Below are 18,638 nucleotides of genomic sequence, written 5' to 3' on the forward strand. Positions count from 1 at the left end.
CGGCCCGGCCCTCCACGTCGGTGACGTCACGCGACGTGGGGTTGCGCCCCTGCGCCGCGCTGCGTGCGTGGTGCGTGCGTCGAGGTGACGGAGCGGGCCGGACGCGTCCCTTTGTTGGCTCAGCGGCGCCTGTGAGGAGCAGGGGCGGCGGGTGTTTGGGATCGGTCCGCCGAAGGGAGGCGGCAGGCCGGAGCCTTCGAGTCCCCGGCCCGCTGGGGCCGGCCCCGCTCCCCTCCGCTCCCGCCGCCATGGACTCGGACGAGGGCTACAACTACGAGTTCGACGAGGACGAGGAGTGCAGCGAGGACAGCGGCGCTGAGGAGGACGAGGACGAGCCCGACGAGGAAGACGAGCCCGACCTGGAGCTGGGCGAGGTGGAGCTGGTGGAGCCCGGGCTGGGCGTGGGCGGCGAGCGCGACGGGCTGCTCTGCGGCGAGACCGGCGGCCTGGGGCCTGGCGGAGGCGGAGGCCTGGGCGGCAGCGGCCTGGGCGGGCCGGGCCCCGGCGGCGGCGGGCTGGGCCACGAGCAGGAGGAGGACTACCGCTACGAGGTGCTGACGGCCGAGCAGATCCTGCAGCACATGGTGGAGTGCATCCGCGAGGTCAACGAGGTCATCCAGGTGCGCGCGCGCAAGGGGGGGGAGGCGGGCTCGGCTCGCACGCGGCGGAGGGCGAGGGCCGCGCCTGGGCTGGGCGAGGTGGCGGGGGGGGGGGGGCCTGCCGCCGGCGGAGGAATGCGGGCTGCGGTCCAGGAGAGGCTCGGCCGGCGGCGGCGGCGGCTCGGGCAGCCACGCCTTTTCGGCGCTCTGCACAGGCGCTGGGCCGCTGGGGAGGCGGTTTCCCCGGGCTGCTGGAAAACAGTTGGTTTGGGGGAGCACAGGGGGTGGCGGGGAGCAGTTAGGAAGCTGCCTTATACCGGGTCCAGAGCCTTGGTCCGTCTAGCGGAGTATTGTCTACACCAGGGCTGCTCCACTTGGCCCTCCTGCAGATGTTGGGCCTCCAACTCCCATAATCCCTGGCCATTGGCCACTGTGGCTGGGGATTATGGGAGTTGTAGTGCAAAAACAGCCGTGGGTGGGGGTGGCAAAGTTGTGCAGGCCTGCCGTATATTAAGGACCTGTAGAGGAAATTGAACGACCTGTTAGTTTATCTACTTTATTCATGACTAGTGTTGCCCCTAAGGCCTGCACATGCTCACATGGTTTTTGATATCTGCTAAGTTAATTTTATATCCAGCTCAGCTTGAATCTGGAAAGCCCCATTCTGAATGCACATGTGCACACACTGCCTTGATATTGTTGCCCAGAAGAAAACTCAGTCTGCACACAGATGGGAAAAAAGAGAGAGAGAGAACACTGTTCATGACACTGGCTTGGCATTTTCAGACTGGTTGAGAAAGAGGGATCAGGTTCCTCTTAAAAAATACTGCTTCTTTGGAGTAGGCCAAATCTTTCAGCCTTGTCAGTGTGGCAGGACAACCTGGGGTGTGGAGGGAGGTGGGTACCAGGGCAGCTGAAATCTGCAGGAGAGATGAGCACATATGGTCTTGGCCAAGAAGGAAGTTTGTCTGGCTTGGCTCCTGGGATGCTAGAGAAATCTCCTACCAGTGTTTTCTCTAAGGCACGCACATGTGCTCACACACCTTTTGATGTCTGCTCGGTTAATTTTAGCTCCTGGTCAAGTTTAATCAAGAAGGCCCCACTCTGAATGTATGCATGCACACACTGCCTTTATACTGCTGCCCAGAATAAAACTCATTCCACACACAGATGAAAAAAAATAGAGAGAATACTATCTCCTACCATTCTTGGATGCACTGGTTTCTGTTGCTTCTTCTTGGATAGATGAGTGAGTGAATGCTGTTTCTTTAAGCTACGGAGGCCTTTGAAAATAATTGGGTATTATGGAAATATAATATCTTGAGACTACATTGTTTGACATGTTTCTCTAAAGTGCCAACTGTCAGGGATGATTGTAGTCCAACATCTGCTGGAGGACCATAGTTGTGCAATCATGTTGTAGAGGATACTGGGATGTGTCTCTGGAGAATGGCATGAGGGCAAGCTTTGGCATTCACTGAAGAACTGGGGTTCTTTCTGTGCTTGACGCTGCAGCTGCTTATTGTAGCAATGTGATAATAGGCAAGGCTCAGAAATGTGTGTCTGGAGTGACTTGGTTGCCATTACATCCTCAAGAACCAAACAGTGTTAAGGAACTTTCAGTGTGTACTTCTTGTTTAGGGGGACTGCTCTGCATTGGTTTGGGTGTACATATGTGTGTGTGCGTCTCTTCTTCAGAGACTCAGTCTTTCTAGATCTTTTTAAACGGGTGGGGGTGAGCATTCCAGTTGCCAGGGCCTCTTCTTTCTGATTTAGCACTTGGGCTACAGTTCTGTTGAATATGAGCTGAGAAGGAAGAGTTGATCTTACAGTATCTCCGTTGATCTTTTTAGCTCCTTTTTTGCAGAAAACCAAATTGCCCACTGATATTTCTGCACCTTGCAAAACTATTTATTTATTTATTTCTATACCGCCCTTCCAAAAAATGGCTCAGTGTGGTTTACACAGAGAAATAATAAATAAATAAGATGGTTCCCTGCCCCCAAAGGACTAACAATCGAAAAAGAAACACAAGATAGACACCAGCAACAGTCACTGGAGGTACTGTGCTCAGGGTGGATAGGGCCATTTACTCTCCCCCTGCTAAATAAAAGTGAATCATCATGTTAAAAGATGCCTCTTTGCCAAGTTAGCTGGGGTTTCTAAGGTCAGGTGGGATATAGTTGGTTGCTATAGTTCTAAATGTTATCAGGTTGAACTATAATGTGTTTACATGCCATGTTCGTCAAGACTGCAAATTCATACAAAGGACTAAGAAAATCTCAAGTGTGTGGTTCCTTCAGGGCCTAGTAATTGGAAATGGGTTTTAACAACACTAACCATTGTTAAGGCACACTGACAACAGAGGCTGTCATGATCTTCACCATCCAAGTTGTAGATGCCATGAATATTATTAATATACTAGGAAAAACCAAAGTTTTCCACTTACTGAGGCCTTGTTTTAAAAGACAGTCTCTTTATCTAATAGTGCTGGACTGATTTTGAGGCTAAGGAGAGTTCTCCAGTACTTAGAGAAATTCATGGCAGATGACTATAATTTAGAAACTGATTGAGTGTACTTGATTACTAAGGAAGGTTATGCCAGAGTTTTACTTGTTTATTCATTTTGCTTGTGCTAATGTGGTTAGTTCCACACTAATAGATTCAAAAAATTTCCTTTGTTTGGAGGCCATGTTGCTTCTGGCTTTATTTATTTAAAATATTTTATCTCACCAGTCAAGTGCAATACTGCTTGGGATGGCTCTCAAAGACAGGGTGGCTTCCTTAACCAGGAATAGATGCCCTGTTGTGACACTGATGGGTTACAGTAGCAGGGGCAGGCAACCATTGATGCATGTAAAGTAAAGTTGTGCTGTTGAGTCGGTGTCAACTCCTGGTCCAGAGTTGCCAGAACCTAAGGGGTATACTCGTGGGTCAAATGGGCCGTAAGCCAGAATGTGGCTTTTTAAAAGCCAAATCTGGCCACCTAGCTGGTGACCACAGAGCCCTGTTGTTGTCTTTTTGGTAGAATACAGGAAGGGTTTACCATTGCATCCTCCCACGCAGTATGAGATGATGACTTTTAGCATTTTCTTAGATCACTGCTGCCCGATATAGGTGTTTCCTATAGTCTGGGAAACATACCAGTGGGGATTCGAACCAGCAACCTCTTGCTCCCTAGGCAAGTTACTTCCCCGCTGCGCCATTAGGTGGCTCGACTTATGTGAAAACCCTTGAATATTTACTTCCTTCAGCAATTGTTTGGAGAAAATTGAAGAGGTAATTGATGATGGAATGAGGATGCAGGTGTATTTGGTTTGGGGAAATGAAACGCATGACATAGCAGTGTTACACTATGTCAGTGTGTATACTTTACTCTTTCTCTGCAAACTGTTGGTTCAGTCAAACCCGCCCCCGCCCCCCCCCCCCGATGCTTTCTTCCCCAGGAGGAAAAAGATATGTAGGCCTGGTATTTCTCCCTTCTCAAATAGGAAAGTAGCTGAAAGGAGTGCTGATTTTGATTAGACACATTGTCTGCAAGGAAAGGGTTAATCATTTGCTCTGCTGTGTTTCAGTGGACTTTGAGCCTTCCTGTAGCTGTAGTAAAGTACAGAAACTCAAACGGAAATTTTGAAAAAACCTGTTGATGCTAGTTTGATCTTTTTGTTGCTGGGCTAGGAGGAAAGCCACATTGGGCAACATCCAAGCTAGTTAGTACTGCTGAAATAAGACAAGACAGTCATAACTAACTTAAGTCCTACTAATTTCAATGAGACTTGGTTATGACTAACTTAGTCTCGAGGTTGCCCATTCTCTCTTTCATTCTTATGTTTCTTTAATCAGTTCTCACAGATAAAATGGAAGACAAGCTAGTGAGGGCTGGACTCCCACTGCCTACTGAGAATATACTCAACTAAGTACCTCACAGAGGGTTTACTACCATTCATCTCCATCTAGATATCCCTTGATTTGGTCCTATACAGAACTGCAGGCAAGAGGATGCGGATGGATTTACTGGGAGGTGTGGTGAGCTAGAGTTCAGAAGGCCAGAGATTGCATTCCTAGAAGGAGGCCTAAAAAGAAATGGTGTATCATGCTCAGTCAACCTTGTCCAAAGCCTTGGACCTATAGATTTAGTGCTCTGACTGGACTGAAAATAAACAACCCAAACCATCCAAGGCCTTGGGTGGATTGTGAGAAAGGAGAGGTAACTGACTTTGGCTTGCAAACCTAAACTGTGCTGGCAGAGAGCCAGGGTGGTGTAGTGGTTAGAGTGCTGGACTAGGACCGGGGAGACCCGAGTTCAAATCCCCATTCAGCCATGAAACTAGCTGGGTGAAGTGACTTCTCTGGGCCATTCACTTCTCTCTCAGCCTGACCTACTTCACAGGGTTTTTGTGAAAGAGAAACTCAAGTATGTAGTACACCGCTCTGGGCTCCTTGGAGGAAGAGCGTCCTCGCCCTACCCTGCAACCCCTGGTGGTTTATATTACTTGCAAACCTGTCCTTAATAGGGAGGACTACAATAGATCCTGAACTTAAAAAAATTGAAAATACTTGTGAAATAACTTGCACATCTTGTTTGTTTTTTGCCAAGTCATGTTGGATACTTCACAGTAATAGCACAAACATTTTGCTTTGGGGGAAACTTATATGGTCTTTTAGTCTTCTAAAGAGTTCCTTGGATCAAACAAGGAAGGGCTAAAGTCTGTTTGGTCAGGACATCTGGGTTGACTTGTAGGTAATGCAGTGTCAGTAGGCATGAATGGATGGTAGTGATGCTTTTTGCCAGTTCTGGTCAAGGAATGCAGATCTCAAGCTTATCTCCCCCTCCCCGCCCCCAACGATCTTCATTGTGGAGGTATGTAAGTTGTGCACATCGGGGTATCTTGGTGCCTGACACTTCTGAGGTCAAACTTGATGGAATTATTATTCAGACAGCAAATGTGTCTTGTCAGATGGATCCCTAGACCTAGGCTGCTAGTGTTGGATTAAGTGATGAGGTTCAGCCTTCGAGCACGTTCTGGGATTCTCAACTCTGACCCCTCAGACTGGATTTTTGTGAGTGAGGCTGAGCTAAGTGCATTAGGTAATAACTACCTAATGATACGTTCTCAAGATTATTTTATCCAGGAAAAGGAAATCATGTAGAAAGATTGGATGCCATTCTGTTGTGACTAGGATTAGCAAATTATCATTCTATTTACAGAAAAAGGTAGGATATTTGCTTAACACCAAAAACATAGTAAGATTAATGTGCAGCAAAAATTAGCAAAATTACATAACACATTAGTGTATGCTACTTTAACAAACATGGTGGATATAGTGTTGCCATTGGTTAATGATTTTGCAGAATTCTTCAGGATACTGCTGCCCTCTAATCTCAGACTTCATTACTTTCTTCAAACTAGAAATATGGACCCGGAAATCCTGAACTCAGAATTCTTGGGTTGCTTTGTTTCCCTGTATTGTGATTAAAGGCCACTTCAGAGAAGACTGAAGACTCTTAGACCAAGTCTGACTCTATATTTGGCAGCCTCTTATGTTCCTTAAGTGGCGCAGCGGGGAAATGCTTGTCTAACAAGCAGAAGGTTGCCGGTTCGACCCGCCGCTGGTACTATATTGGGCAGCAGCGATATAGAAAGATTGCTGAAAGGCATCCTCTCATAATGCACGGGAAGAGGGAATGGTAAACCCCTTCTACCAAAGAAAACCACAGGGCTCTGTGGGCACCAGGAGTCGAAATTGACTTGATAGCAGGCACACTTTACTATGTTGCTAAGATATTTCTTATACCAGTGTACAGTAGGCAAAAATGCTGTGTCGGAAGTGCATGCATATTGGTGTATGTACCTTAAACTCAGAAGTGAGGGCCTGATCCTTTGCTGATTGTGTTCATTTTAAAGAGGTTAGTATAAGGAGGATATAAAGATTCTGAAACTGAAGCCACATTTTGATGGCTTTTTCATTGCTTTGGATTGGAGAGAGGAAAACTGCACCCAGTGTATTATACACAACATACCCATTACATAAAACCATACTATTTGGTATACTTCTGAAATAAGTGTCACTTGCTACTTTTGATTCAGGCCATACTACATATATTTCCCGTGTAAAAAGGAGAGCTGCAAGCTGTTGTTCTCAGCTATCAAAGCATAACTTTTGCTGTTTGGCAGTTCAGATGAAAGTTGAAAAATGAAAGGAAAGCTATATATGTGGGCTTACAAATGTTATATAGGCCTCATCTTGACTGTGCAGAAACATGTGAAAAAAACAAAAGGCTCCCTTTTAACTGGCATGTGTAACTTACCTCAAGCTTGTAGTAAGAAGAGCTCACAGGTGACCGGGCTCAGATTTTATGGGCTGCACTTAAAGCACTTTGGAGGGCGTATTACAAATATGCATCTCAAGACAAAAAGCAAAGCAATTAGAAGTGAAGTTATTAGTATACAATCAGAATTAGTCCTGAAAGAATTAGACTTGTGCTGGTTTTCTCAAACTGCAGCTGAAGTGGTCTGGCTATACCACTTGAGACTGCAGAAGGGGGCGCCATATGATAGAATCGCTCCCCCCTTGGAAATCTAGCATGCGGTTTGAAGTGGTGTGGTGCAGACATAGGTTTAGCATCTCATCAGTTTGTGAGAAGTTGGTCTCTATGTAGACACACTCTGACCCAAAATAATCAGCAAGAAGCATCAGTGCAAAAGGAGTGTGTAGGGTTAGCTGACTTGCTGGAATTTACAGATAGGGTGTCTGAATGTAATCTACAAAAAAGTTCCTGTAATAGTTTACCTGTCTTGTGTCTTGAAGATGTAAAACATTGTAAAGAATAAGAATTCAGGTATATCAAACCACTTGGCAAATAATTTACTAGATTCATTGCTTAAATCACCCTGTGATTAAAATGTATGTACAGAAAGACTGGCCTCTTGCATGCAAAGGCTAGAAGTCTCAAAGAATAAACTAGTGCCAAAACAGGAAAATCACTAGTACATCTTCCATAAGAGAGAATGGTAGAATACCCAGTGGAGATTACTCACTGCTGTTCTCTTTAAAGAAGAATATGAAAAAGACATCATGGGGTTAGCTAGTCCCATTTCTCTCGCAAAGTATGAAAAGCTTAGTGAGAAAGTTCTGGCAGATACAAATGATCAGTGCCACACTTGTGTTTGTTCTAGACCTTCTCATGTCTCCCTATCCTCCCAGCTCACATCTCCTTGCTGCTTGAATAGTGCACAGCTGATGGTACAGTCAAGTCATCTTATTTCATTGGATGGAAAATGACCATCCTATCCGTATGCCAAGTTCCTGCTGAGAGGGCATGTAGGGAGCTGTTCTTGATGTTTGCTCAGCAGTTGTGGAAACTTGCTTCCCTTAGAGGCAGTGTTCCCTCCAACATGAATTCCCAGATGTTGTTGACTACAACTTCCATAATCCTCAGCCAAAGGCCATTGCAGATGGGGATGCTGGGAGTTGCAGTCAACATCTGGGAATCTCTGTTAGAGGGAACACACCTTAAAGGTCTGTCAAAGTCTGAGCTTGTGTACTTTTCTAGAAGAACTGCAAAACCTTCCTCTTAGGACTGGTATTCAGTGACCCAGATTAACCTGGTGTGGAACAAATTAAATTATGTTTTAGTACTTAGTAAACTGCCTTATACCATACCAAGTGAGATCCTTGGTCCATCTAGCTTGGTCCATTGTTTACACTGACTGGCAGCAGCTCTCTAAGGTTTCAGTCAAGAGTCTCTCCCAGCCCCACCTGGAGATGCTGCCAGGGATTGAACCTGGGACCTTATGCATGCAAGCATATTCTCTGCCAGTGAACTATGGCCCTATTCCCTAAGGGGAATATCTTGTAGCAGACAGCGTTCACATGTAGTACTTACCCATCCAAATACAAACCAGGGTGGATTCTGCTTAGCAAAGGGGACAATTCATGCTCACTGTCACAAGCTTTCCTCCTATTTGGTTTTGATATAGCTGTTACCTGTCCTGTGCACTTAAGGGGTTGACAGAAAGGGAATTAAATAAGTCAGTCTTCATTTGGAAGACTTTGTATTTGTGCTTCCAAGGAATCATCTGAAGGTGATTTGTGCATGTTTGTGCTGGAAGCTGAAGCAACTTTGGGATGGTCATCATCCTAGTGGATATGGGGAGAAGCCGTATAGTTAGGAGAGGAAACAAATGTGTTCACATTAAACTGAAAGGTGGGTTCCGTTTCATATACATTGAAGAATATCTTAAGGTGCTGTATTTTCAGTGGACAAGATAGCTAGTGAGTCAAACACAATACAAAAATTGCGACTGGATGCAGGCAACTACAGACCCACTTTTCTGCTCACCAGTGGTCAGTACCTTCAGCCCTTTACTGAGCACACCACACAGAGCTCCTCCCCAGGGGTCGAGTTTCAAGTACATTTTTGAGAAGATAAGAAACAGCAGGAATTGCATCTCAGCAGTAGGAGAGGGGCCCCCACTGTAAGAAACATACCCCAGTGCAGATGTCAGAAGACCTGCTTCTCTCTTAAGCCCTCTTTCTGGTAAGCAGAAATAATGGTTGGCTAATGAACTAAGCCTGATTTGTAGAGCCCTGCCTGGACCTTAAAGTCTTCCATTAGTAATGGAATTTGTGGCTGCAAGATGTGGTGATGAGCGCTAGCTTAAATTATTTTAAAAATGCACGTTCATGGAGAAAAGGCTTATAAATGGCTGCTAGTCATGGCACAACTTTACCTTTAGTCCTGGATAATAGCACTCCTGGGTTCAGAGGCAGTGGAAGAAGGGTCATGACCTGCTTGTGGGCTGCTCAGAGGCGTCTGGTTGTCCACTATGGAAAACAGGTTGTTGGACTAAATAGACCTTTGGTCTATTCCTCTTGTGTTATGCATGGTGCAGAATGAGATGTCTAGAGCTGTGCTGGAATATTTGACTGTATGCCTTTAAATATATATCCAACTTTCAGTTTCAACTTTAAGAATGGGTAAATACTACTCGCTTCTGACAGTGCTAGGTGCAAAAGATTAGACATATTCTAAAACAGTAATTTCATGATAAATAGGGAAATTGTCATTTTGACAAGGATTTAAAACAGGAGTGTACAGACTTAAGGGTTCCTTCCAGGAGCTACTTTTTTTTGTTGGGTTTACCAGAGTCTTGGGAGCTACCAATGCAAAATGGTGCCCAGGGAAGCGTCAGTCACAAAATGGCAACCTGTAAAAATAATTCCTTCTACAGAATATAGGATTTTCACAGAGCTGGACAAAGACACGATCAAAAAGCAGATAATTAACACGGAGGCTGAGAGAGAAGCCCAAGGCCAGCTGTTGTTGTTGGTGGTTCGGTTTCTATACTGCCCTTCCAAAAATGGCTCAGGGCAGTTTACACAGAGAAATAATAAGATGGATCCCTTTCCCCAAAGGGCTCATAATCTAAAAGAAACATAAGATAGACACCAACAGTCAATGGAGGTACTGTACTGATGGTGGAGATGGCCAGTTACTCTTCCCCTGCTAAATAAAGAGAATCACCATGTTAAAGGCAGAGAATTCTTTTTAAAAAACTTGCAGTTTCTTAAGTGACAGGCTGTCTGAACTCTTAATTATAGCCTTATTCTATGTTCTGCTACACAGAAAAATCCACTCCATGTTTTTTGTCCAGTACCGCCCTCTGTTTCTGCCCAACCTTCTAACCATGAATGTTGGGCAGGGTCTAGTTCAGTGGTTTCCAAACTGGGACCCCAGATGTTGCTGAACTAGAGCTCCCATACTCCCCAGCCACAGTAAATTGTAGCTGGGGCCAATGGGAGTTGTAGTTCAGCAACATCTGGAGGCCCCTTGTTTGGGAACCACTGGTCTAGTTGATTGGTAAGTACTGGAAGCAGGACTACTGAATTCCAGGAGAATATTGCTGTAGAATGGAGAATATTGCTGTAGGCTGCTTTTGTGGGTGAAGAAAACTGAGAGTAATGGGAGAGAAAGTAAGAATAACCCTGAGCACTGTCCCCAGCCACCCAATAAGATTTGTTTTATTGGCTAGAGGCTAAGCCCAAAGGCCTGGAGAGCTATTTCACTGGGAGTTACCTGTGGCCCCTGAGCTTGCTAATGCCATACCTGGTTTAATGGACCACTTTGATTACTGAGAACCATTTTGGTTAGAATGCTGGCCTTGGACTGGGAAGACCCAGGTAAAAATTCCTGCTTGGCCACCAAATTTATGGTGGCCTTGGGCCAGTGTTTGTATCTCCCAACTTATTGGCCTATCTCACTTAAGAGTTAAAAGGGTAAAAGAGGGACTGCCTATGCTGTCCTGACATCCTGCTGTAAACTGTCATTTCATCCAGTTAAAATGCTGGTAGTATTAACTTGACCAGTGTACTGAAGAGTCCTGAACATACAGTAAGTTGAAGATTTGTAACGTAAAGTAATTCATGTTGATGTTGTATGTGTTTCAGAAAAATGTGAAGTTTTTGCATTCTTCAGGATAATTAAATCTATCACTTGTGTTATGGTTAGGTTCTAAAATGCATTCCTTTAAAATATCACTGATATTTCAGCTCATACTAATTTTGGCAGTCTTTCTAGAAAGGATGAATGTTACTGAAGCCATTGCTTTTACTCTTTCAGCAACTTGTGGATTCTTGATAGATTAACTTCAACAGAGTTGCCTGCAGGAGGAGGACAGCTGTTCCCTGCCACTAGCAGTTTCTATCCTTGGATCAACAAAACATGCATGTTAATCACACTAGCAGAGACCTAGAAAGGGGTGTTATGTAACATGTTGCTCTCAGAAGTTTTAGAAAAAGCTGACCTGACTTACATGTGTAGGCTTTCAGAACACGCATCAAGTATGTTCATAGTTTGAATAATTCTTGGATGTCAGTGAACTGTGTTGATACTTGATTTTCCTCAGTACTTTTGCAAAGCAATTTAGTGAATTGACTTAAATGAACAATGTGTGAATCTCCATTGGAAAAAACACTATACTAATGTTTCCCCATTAAAATCCTGATGATGATGAATTCAATTTCGCCCTTCCAAAAATGGCTCAGGGCGGTTTACACAGAGAAATAATAAATAAATAAGATGGATCCCTGCCCCCAAAGGACTCACAATCTAAAAAGAAACGTAAGATAGATACCAGCAAGAGTTACTGGAGGAACTGTGCTGGGAGTAGATAGGGCCAGTTACACTCCCCCTGCTAAATAAAGAGAATCACCACGTTAAAAAGGTGCTTCTTTGCCAAGTCAGCAGGGGTAGTCAGCAGGATTACAGTCTCAAGTGTTCAATTATAGTGTAGACAAATTCTTAATACAGTTTGATTCCCAATTTATAATCCTTCTATGAATAACATAATATCTTCATATTAATACCACCACAAACAGTTCAGATGATGTATTAAGGCACTTCTCAAGTTCTTAGACATGTGTTACCAGTGTTCTCTCTAATTTTTTTCATCTGTATGAGGAATGAATTTTGTTCTGGGCAGCAGTATCAAGGCAGTGTGTGTGCACGTATATTCAGAGTGGGACCTTCCTGATTCAACCTGAGCAGGATCTAAAATTAACTGAGTGGACATCAAAAAATCTGTGAGTGGATACACATGCACACAACTTAGAGAGAACACTGGTGCTTACTATGTAATTCAGAATTTACAGGGCCAAGGCCAACATACTTGGTATGGTTTTTACCAGGATATCCGGACTTAATCCAGCGCTATTGTGCCAGTTGCATGAGAGGGGAAGATTGATTACTAGCAATTTCTTCTTCCTCCTGCAGCTGGTCTGTCAGGGATGTAGTTCCAGGAGGCACACCTGGCTACAGAAGAAAGGGGTGATTGTATGAGGGAAGTCGATCAATTTTGGGCAATGGAAAACCATGGCATGTCGGTTCAGGGTTAGTTTGGATGTTTGCCAGAGTGTTCCATCGTATGTGGACATGTATTCCTTAACTTGGGCTGCTTGATCTATTTTAGTCTGCTTTATGTATTTCTGGGATTTCTACTCTATTTTGCAGTTAAAGCTCCTAAAACGACTGACCGTGACCTAAGAGCAATGATCTTAGATCATAAAACTTAGAAGTTCTAGGAAAACTTCTAAATTGGAAAACCTTCCTGTGCAAACTTACCTATTTATGTGGTGTGTTTTCTTCTGAAAGTCTAACTATACAAATATTTCCAGTGCCCTAAATAAATTCTGATCGGGTTTGGCATCATTCTTTGGGGATCTGGAGTGGGGGCGGAGGTAACTAATAATGGAAAACTTTGTTTTGGAAAAATTTCCACCCCACATCACAACAAGTAAAATAATTCTGCAATCAGACATTAAAATTGAAACTTAATACAAGAAGGTTGGCTAATGCTAGCTGTTCCTTATCTGTCTGTCCCCTTGTCACAAGCCCTGTTGGGGCTTGGAAGGATGGGTCTCCACAGTATCTTCGAAACAAGAGACTGCGCGACTGAGTGCTGTGCTGTGCTTGGCGGCCAAGGGGTGTTGGTGTTGGTGTGTAGTTTATTCCATTTGTTCTAGAAGAAGATATTTGAGGGATTTACTTTAAGACTTCAGGGCTTTTTCTCAGTTTACTGTGAGCTGGGGTGGGTGTGGGTGGGAGCCCCAGGCCTGGTTCAGAACACGTTCTACTTCCATTCTCTAAGAAGAGTGGAGTGGGAACCCCTTCCCCCTGACTAGGGTACATTAAATCTCAAATATGGTGTCTTCAGTCCTAACTTCTAATAGATTGTTTCCCAGACCTGGATGTTTCTGGGGTTACAGAAGACAGTGTATAGGATCCTTGTGTTTCCTACTGACCAAAAAGTTGATCAACAGATGATTGCAGGAGTTACTGATATAAGGATTTTAAGAGATTGCTATTAGCTGGTTGCTAAGATTGTGAAGTGTATTTTTCCACAGCCCGAGGAGGTCATCCTCCAAGTAGTCTGGGTTGTGGACTGAGCATGCTCCAAGACAGGACCAATAAGAGAACTGAAGGTGTGGCTCACCTAGAGCGTGGGAGGCGACCCAGCCCCAGTCCTGTCTTCACACCGAGAATAGGTCGGTTCTGTTGCTCCTGAAACTTTTCGCTCTTTGAGCTTGTTGGCTAGCTTTTGCCTCTCTCTTCTCACCTTTCAGCACTGTGCAAGGGTGGGAAAGAAGTCGATATTCTTTCTGAATGTTTGCACCAAATTCCCCCCTTTTTGATGTATTCGGCTGTTTGGGTTTTCTTCATTTTACTTTCATCTTTCCTAGACCACTTCGGTCATGGAACGTTCACATGCTGGTGCGCCCTTGAAGGGTTCCCTCTCAGAAGGGCCTCTCTCTGACCATCGGGCAGACCAGTCCCTGCGGTCTCTGCTGCTATCGGGGAGATGAACCCCCCTGTCCTCCCACCCACTCCCGCAGAATGCTGCGCCCAATCTCGGCTAGCTGTTCCCGTGTCTGGCTGCAAGCCACACAAAAAAGATCATAAAATGGCACGGAAGAAGGAAAAACACCTAAAGGAGGCAATGAACAGAGCTGCCCCTTCCACTAAAACATGCTCGGCGCCCGTTTCTGTGGTCCGCTTGAGCGAGTGGCTGCTCATTCAGGCGGTCTGCGAGGCACGTCAGCCTCGCCGCCTCCTGGACACACGTGCAGAGGACACCGAGCTGCCGCTGGGGCTGGGCACTCGGCTCCTCCCTCTGCCTCTGATCCCTTCTCTTGGCTTGCCGGAGGAGGTGATCCTTTGCTGACCATGCTGCTCAGCCCTCCTCCCCAGCCTCTGGTATGGGAGACAGTGTTGGATGTTGCAGAGCCCCTGCCTGTGTGCCTGGCTGGGGTGCTCCTGCCGGCCTCGCCGCCTTTGCAACCTTTGGGTTTGGCTGTTCCTTCCCCAGAGTGCCCCGCCTCTCCATGGCCAGCTGTTCTTTCACCTGTGCAGCCCAGGCAGCTGAGTTCACCACCAAGACCTTCTGTGCCTTCCGTGTGCCCAGTGGGCGCGAGTACTGTGCCAATCCCAGGCGCTCCCTCACCCTTCCACCCGACATCACTAATTGGCTGGGTAGTTTTTTCTCTAGGCAGTTATCTGATCTCTTTAAGGCCAGTATGCCAACTGCTGGCACCCAGGGCTAATCGCGATCATTCCCAGTCCTCTTCCTATCCCAGTCCCAGCAGGCATCCTATTCCTGCTAATGAAAGGGGCTTATTTCAACCCTGCCACAGGATGCCCACTAGGAGGAAGAGACCCAGGTCCCCTTCTCCCTACTCCTCTTCCCAAGGAGCACCTTCTCCTAAGCGCCCTGCTCCTCAGCAGCTGCCCTCTATCCCATCTGGGCTCCCACTCCCAATCCACAGGAGGCTGCCACTGGCCTAGTCTTGCCTGTCATCTCATCCAGGGCCCTCCTTCCTACAAGGGTGGTCCCCAGTGATGCTCACCCACAATTGGAGGGGCATCTCAACCCTGTGTTAGGAAGGATTGACCGGAAGGATTGACCGGAAGGATTGACCGGAAATAATGAGGAAGGATTGACCGGAAATAATGATGAGGCTGCCTCCTTCTCAGACGAGGAGGAAGGAGAACTCTCTGAGAATGCAGTTCACCCACTGCTGTCTTCATACCACCTCTTCAGATTTTGAGGTTTTGTTGTCTAAGGCTAGATGTGCTATAAATGTTTCTCCTATCCACATGGCGCAGACCATGCCTTCTCTTGATCATAATGTTTTCCCCTCCTGCTCTGTTCCAGTGGCTACTGTTCCCTTTCCTCCCTTGTTCAAGGATGTTATGCTAGCAGAATAGGCATCTCCCACCTCGTCTAAGGCCCTGGGCCCAATTCCTAAGAAGCATTCCAACCTACCGCCTGAGGTAGCCTCCCTCTTGGCGGTGTCCATGGTAGACCCCCCCCCGGTGGCACAATTGGTGTCTGCCTTGGTAGTTAAGGAAGGAGGTGAACAACTCAACTCCAGAGGATTGCAAAGCCAATATGCTTATCTGTAAAAACCATGCGGCTTCTGCCACAGTCATCAAAGCAGCCATCACTAATGGGAGAGGAGAGCTGGTCTTGTGGTAGCAAGCATGACTTGTCCCCATAGCTAAGCAGGGTCTGCCCTGGTTGCATATGAATGGAAGACTAGAAGTGTGAGCACTGTGAGATATTCCCCTTGGGGATGAAGCCGCTCTGGGAAGAGCATAAGGTTCCAAGTTCCCTCCCTGGCTTCTCCAAGATAGGGCTGAGAGAGATTCCTGCCTGCAACCTTGGAGAAGCCGCTGCCAGTTTGTGAAGACAATACTGAGCTAGATAGACCAATGGTCTGACTCAGTATATGGCAGTTTCCTATGCTCCTAATTCCATTTTTGCCAGGGCATCCATGCTTTGGATTAAGGAACTGGCTGCCATAGTCCCTCCCGAACTCACCATAGTGCTCCAGGGGTTAAACAAGTTGGCCACAGCCACAGCTCTGATGGCAGATTCTAGCCTGGACTATATCCAGCAGGCCACTCGAGCTATGGCCTTGGGGGTTGCTGTCCATCATTCTCTTTGGTTAAAGCATTGGAATGAGGATCCTTGGTCTAGGCTTAACCTTTCGGCTACCCCTTTTACAGGTGCCCGACTCTTCGGCAAAGTGTTGGACCTGATCCTTGTTGAGACCAAGGATAAGAAAAAAGCTTTTCCTTCGAACCGCAGGGATTTTCGATGGCCTTTCCGAACCAATACTCAGTCCTTTCGGCTGTTCAGAGGTTCCCAAGGACCTGCCTTCGCCTTGCCCAGAGACAACCAAGGCTTCTCATATCGACCTACCTGGCGCAACCAGTGGCAATAGCGTGGAGGTGGACCGACTAGAGGACGTCCCTCCCGATCCTTCTCTCCAGCATGTTCTAGAAAGCAATGACTACCCCACTGTAGGTGGATGGCTCCTCACATTCTGTCCACAGTAGGAAACCACGACTCAGGACTGTTGGGTCCTTTCCACTGTTCCCTACGGCTACGCCTTGGACACAACTTCCGGACCAGGTCACCATCTCTCCCAGATCCACTCAGCCAGACAAACATCAGCGAATGTGTCTTCCTATTCAACATCTCCTTCAGATCAGTGCCATCGAACCCGTGCCATTGACTAACTTATGACACGGTGTCTATTCGCTTTTATTTCTCGTTCCAAAAAAGGATGGATCTTGGAAAGCAGTTCGGAACCTATGGTCACTCAGTCGATTCATCCGCAAGCGGAAGCTCCACATGGCATCTCTCCGCTCAATCAGAGAAGCAATCCTGCCACAGGACTTCCTGGCCTCTCTCGACCTATCCCTGGCCTACCTCCATGTACCTATCCTTCTAGCACATCATCAGTTTCTCAGGTTCTGCTACGACGGCCGCCACTATCAATACAGGGCCCTCCCCTTTGGTCTGTCATCGGCCCAGAGGGTATTCACCAAGATTGTGGTGGCACTGGTTGCTGACCTCCAGAGGAGCAGGATCCACATAGCTGTTTCTGGATGACCTGCTTATCCGAGCGTCCTCGTTAACTCTAGCCCAGAATTTGGTGCAGCACACTCTGTCAGTCATTGCCTCCCACAGCTTTCTCGTTAATTGCCAAAAGAGTCACCTGGTACCGTCGCAGACTATCCAACATCTGGGGTTGATCTTCGACACTCAGCACCCGTCCGTCTCTCTGCCACCAGAATGTCAGCAGAAATTAGACTCCCTCATCCATCTTCTTCTACACGTAACATCAGCGGACTTGATGATGCTTGCCCAATCTGCACCCAGAGCCGCAGTGGCTCCAACTAGCCGCCTGGAAATTGAGCGCTCACTATTAGCCCAGAAGGGCTATTCCCCTTCAGTCCTGGCAACTATTCTGGCCTCTAGAAGACCTTCTACAAACCACATTTACCAAACCTCATGGGTGGCCTTTTCCAGATGGGCGCGCAGGAAACATGTACCTCCTTTGTCGGCAGGGGTTTCCGAGGTCCTTTCCTTCCTCCAGTCTGGTCTCGACATGGGTCTCTGGCCCAGCACCCTGAAGCACCAGACATCGGCCCTCTCTTCTTTTTTCCATCTGCACTCTGGCTCCTCATTACAGCTCCATCCCCATCTTCGGAGATTCCTAAAAGGAGTGTCCAAAGTCCTCAATGCCCTTACAAAAGCTCCCTTCGAGTCTCTGTCAGAGGTCGATCTCCATATCTCGCTCCAGGTCCCCTTCTTGGTGGCTATAACTTCTGCTTGCAGAGTGTCAGAACTAGGAGCCCTGTCTGTACGGAAGGAGTTCTGTGTGTGCCAATCTGATGCAGTCATCCTGAAACTAGACCCTACCTTCCTCCCTAAAATCAATTCTACCTTTCTTCAGTCACAAGACGTTGTCCTTCCTTCCTTCTGCCCCCCACTGACCCATCCCAGAGAAAAATTGTGGCACTCGCTGGATGTGAGGCGTGCCCTCCACATCTACTTATGTAGAACTAGGCCATTTAGGCACTCAGATTTACTCTTCGTCTCCTTCCAGCAGTCTTCCCTGGGAACTAAAGTTTCCAAAGCCATGATCTCCTCGTGGATAAAGGCCTGTATTTCCGTAGCTTATGAGTCCTTAAATCTTCCACCGCCTTCTGGTATTACTGCACACTCGACCCAGAATGTGGCCACCTCTGCTGCCTTCGCGGCTAGTGCACCCTTGCTTGAGATCTGTAAGGCAGCCACTTGGTCGTCTATCACACCCTTTATCAAACACTATAAGATCTCTTCCTTTTGTGCTTCTCAGGAGGTCTTGGGCCGCACTGTCCTCCAACAAGTGGTCTGACTTGCATTCTTTTGGTCCCACCCGTTTTCTGTTATTAGCTTGGATATGTCCCAGACTACTTGGAGGATGACCTCCTTGGGCTGTGGAAAAAGAAACATTGGTCTTACCATGAAGGGTTCTTTTTCACAGCTGAGGAGGTCGTCCGGCCCACCCTAGGATGCTTGTTTCCCTCTTTTATACGTTGGTTCGTTTGGTTCAGGGTGGTGTGTTCTACCTGAGTGGAGGCGACTTCTAGGGCATTTTAGCTTTGTAGGTGTTTCTGTACTTTTCTGTCTCTGCCTGCTT

The 18,638-nt window shown here is 46.7% G+C and overlaps 1 protein-coding gene across 2 annotated transcripts in view; it reads left to right on the forward strand.

The window, feature by feature from the left end:
* ARIH1 (ariadne RBR E3 ubiquitin protein ligase 1) overlaps positions 1 to 18,638 on the forward strand; it is a 70,153-nt gene continuing 51,515 nt past the window's right edge. Inside the window, exon 1 of one of the 2 annotated variants that reach the window (XM_053271862.1) lies at positions 1 to 620. In XM_053271862.1, coding sequence (XP_053127837.1) covers positions 249 to 620 — 372 coding nt within the window. In that variant the 5' untranslated portion in view covers positions 1 to 248. The remainder of the gene's footprint in view (positions 621 to 18,638) is intronic. The other variant, XM_053271864.1, reaches the window with a different exon arrangement.

Source organism: Hemicordylus capensis, chromosome 10 (assembly GCF_027244095.1).
Source record: "Hemicordylus capensis ecotype Gifberg chromosome 10, rHemCap1.1.pri, whole genome shotgun sequence".
NCBI lineage: Eukaryota > Metazoa > Chordata > Lepidosauria > Squamata > Cordylidae > Hemicordylus > Hemicordylus capensis.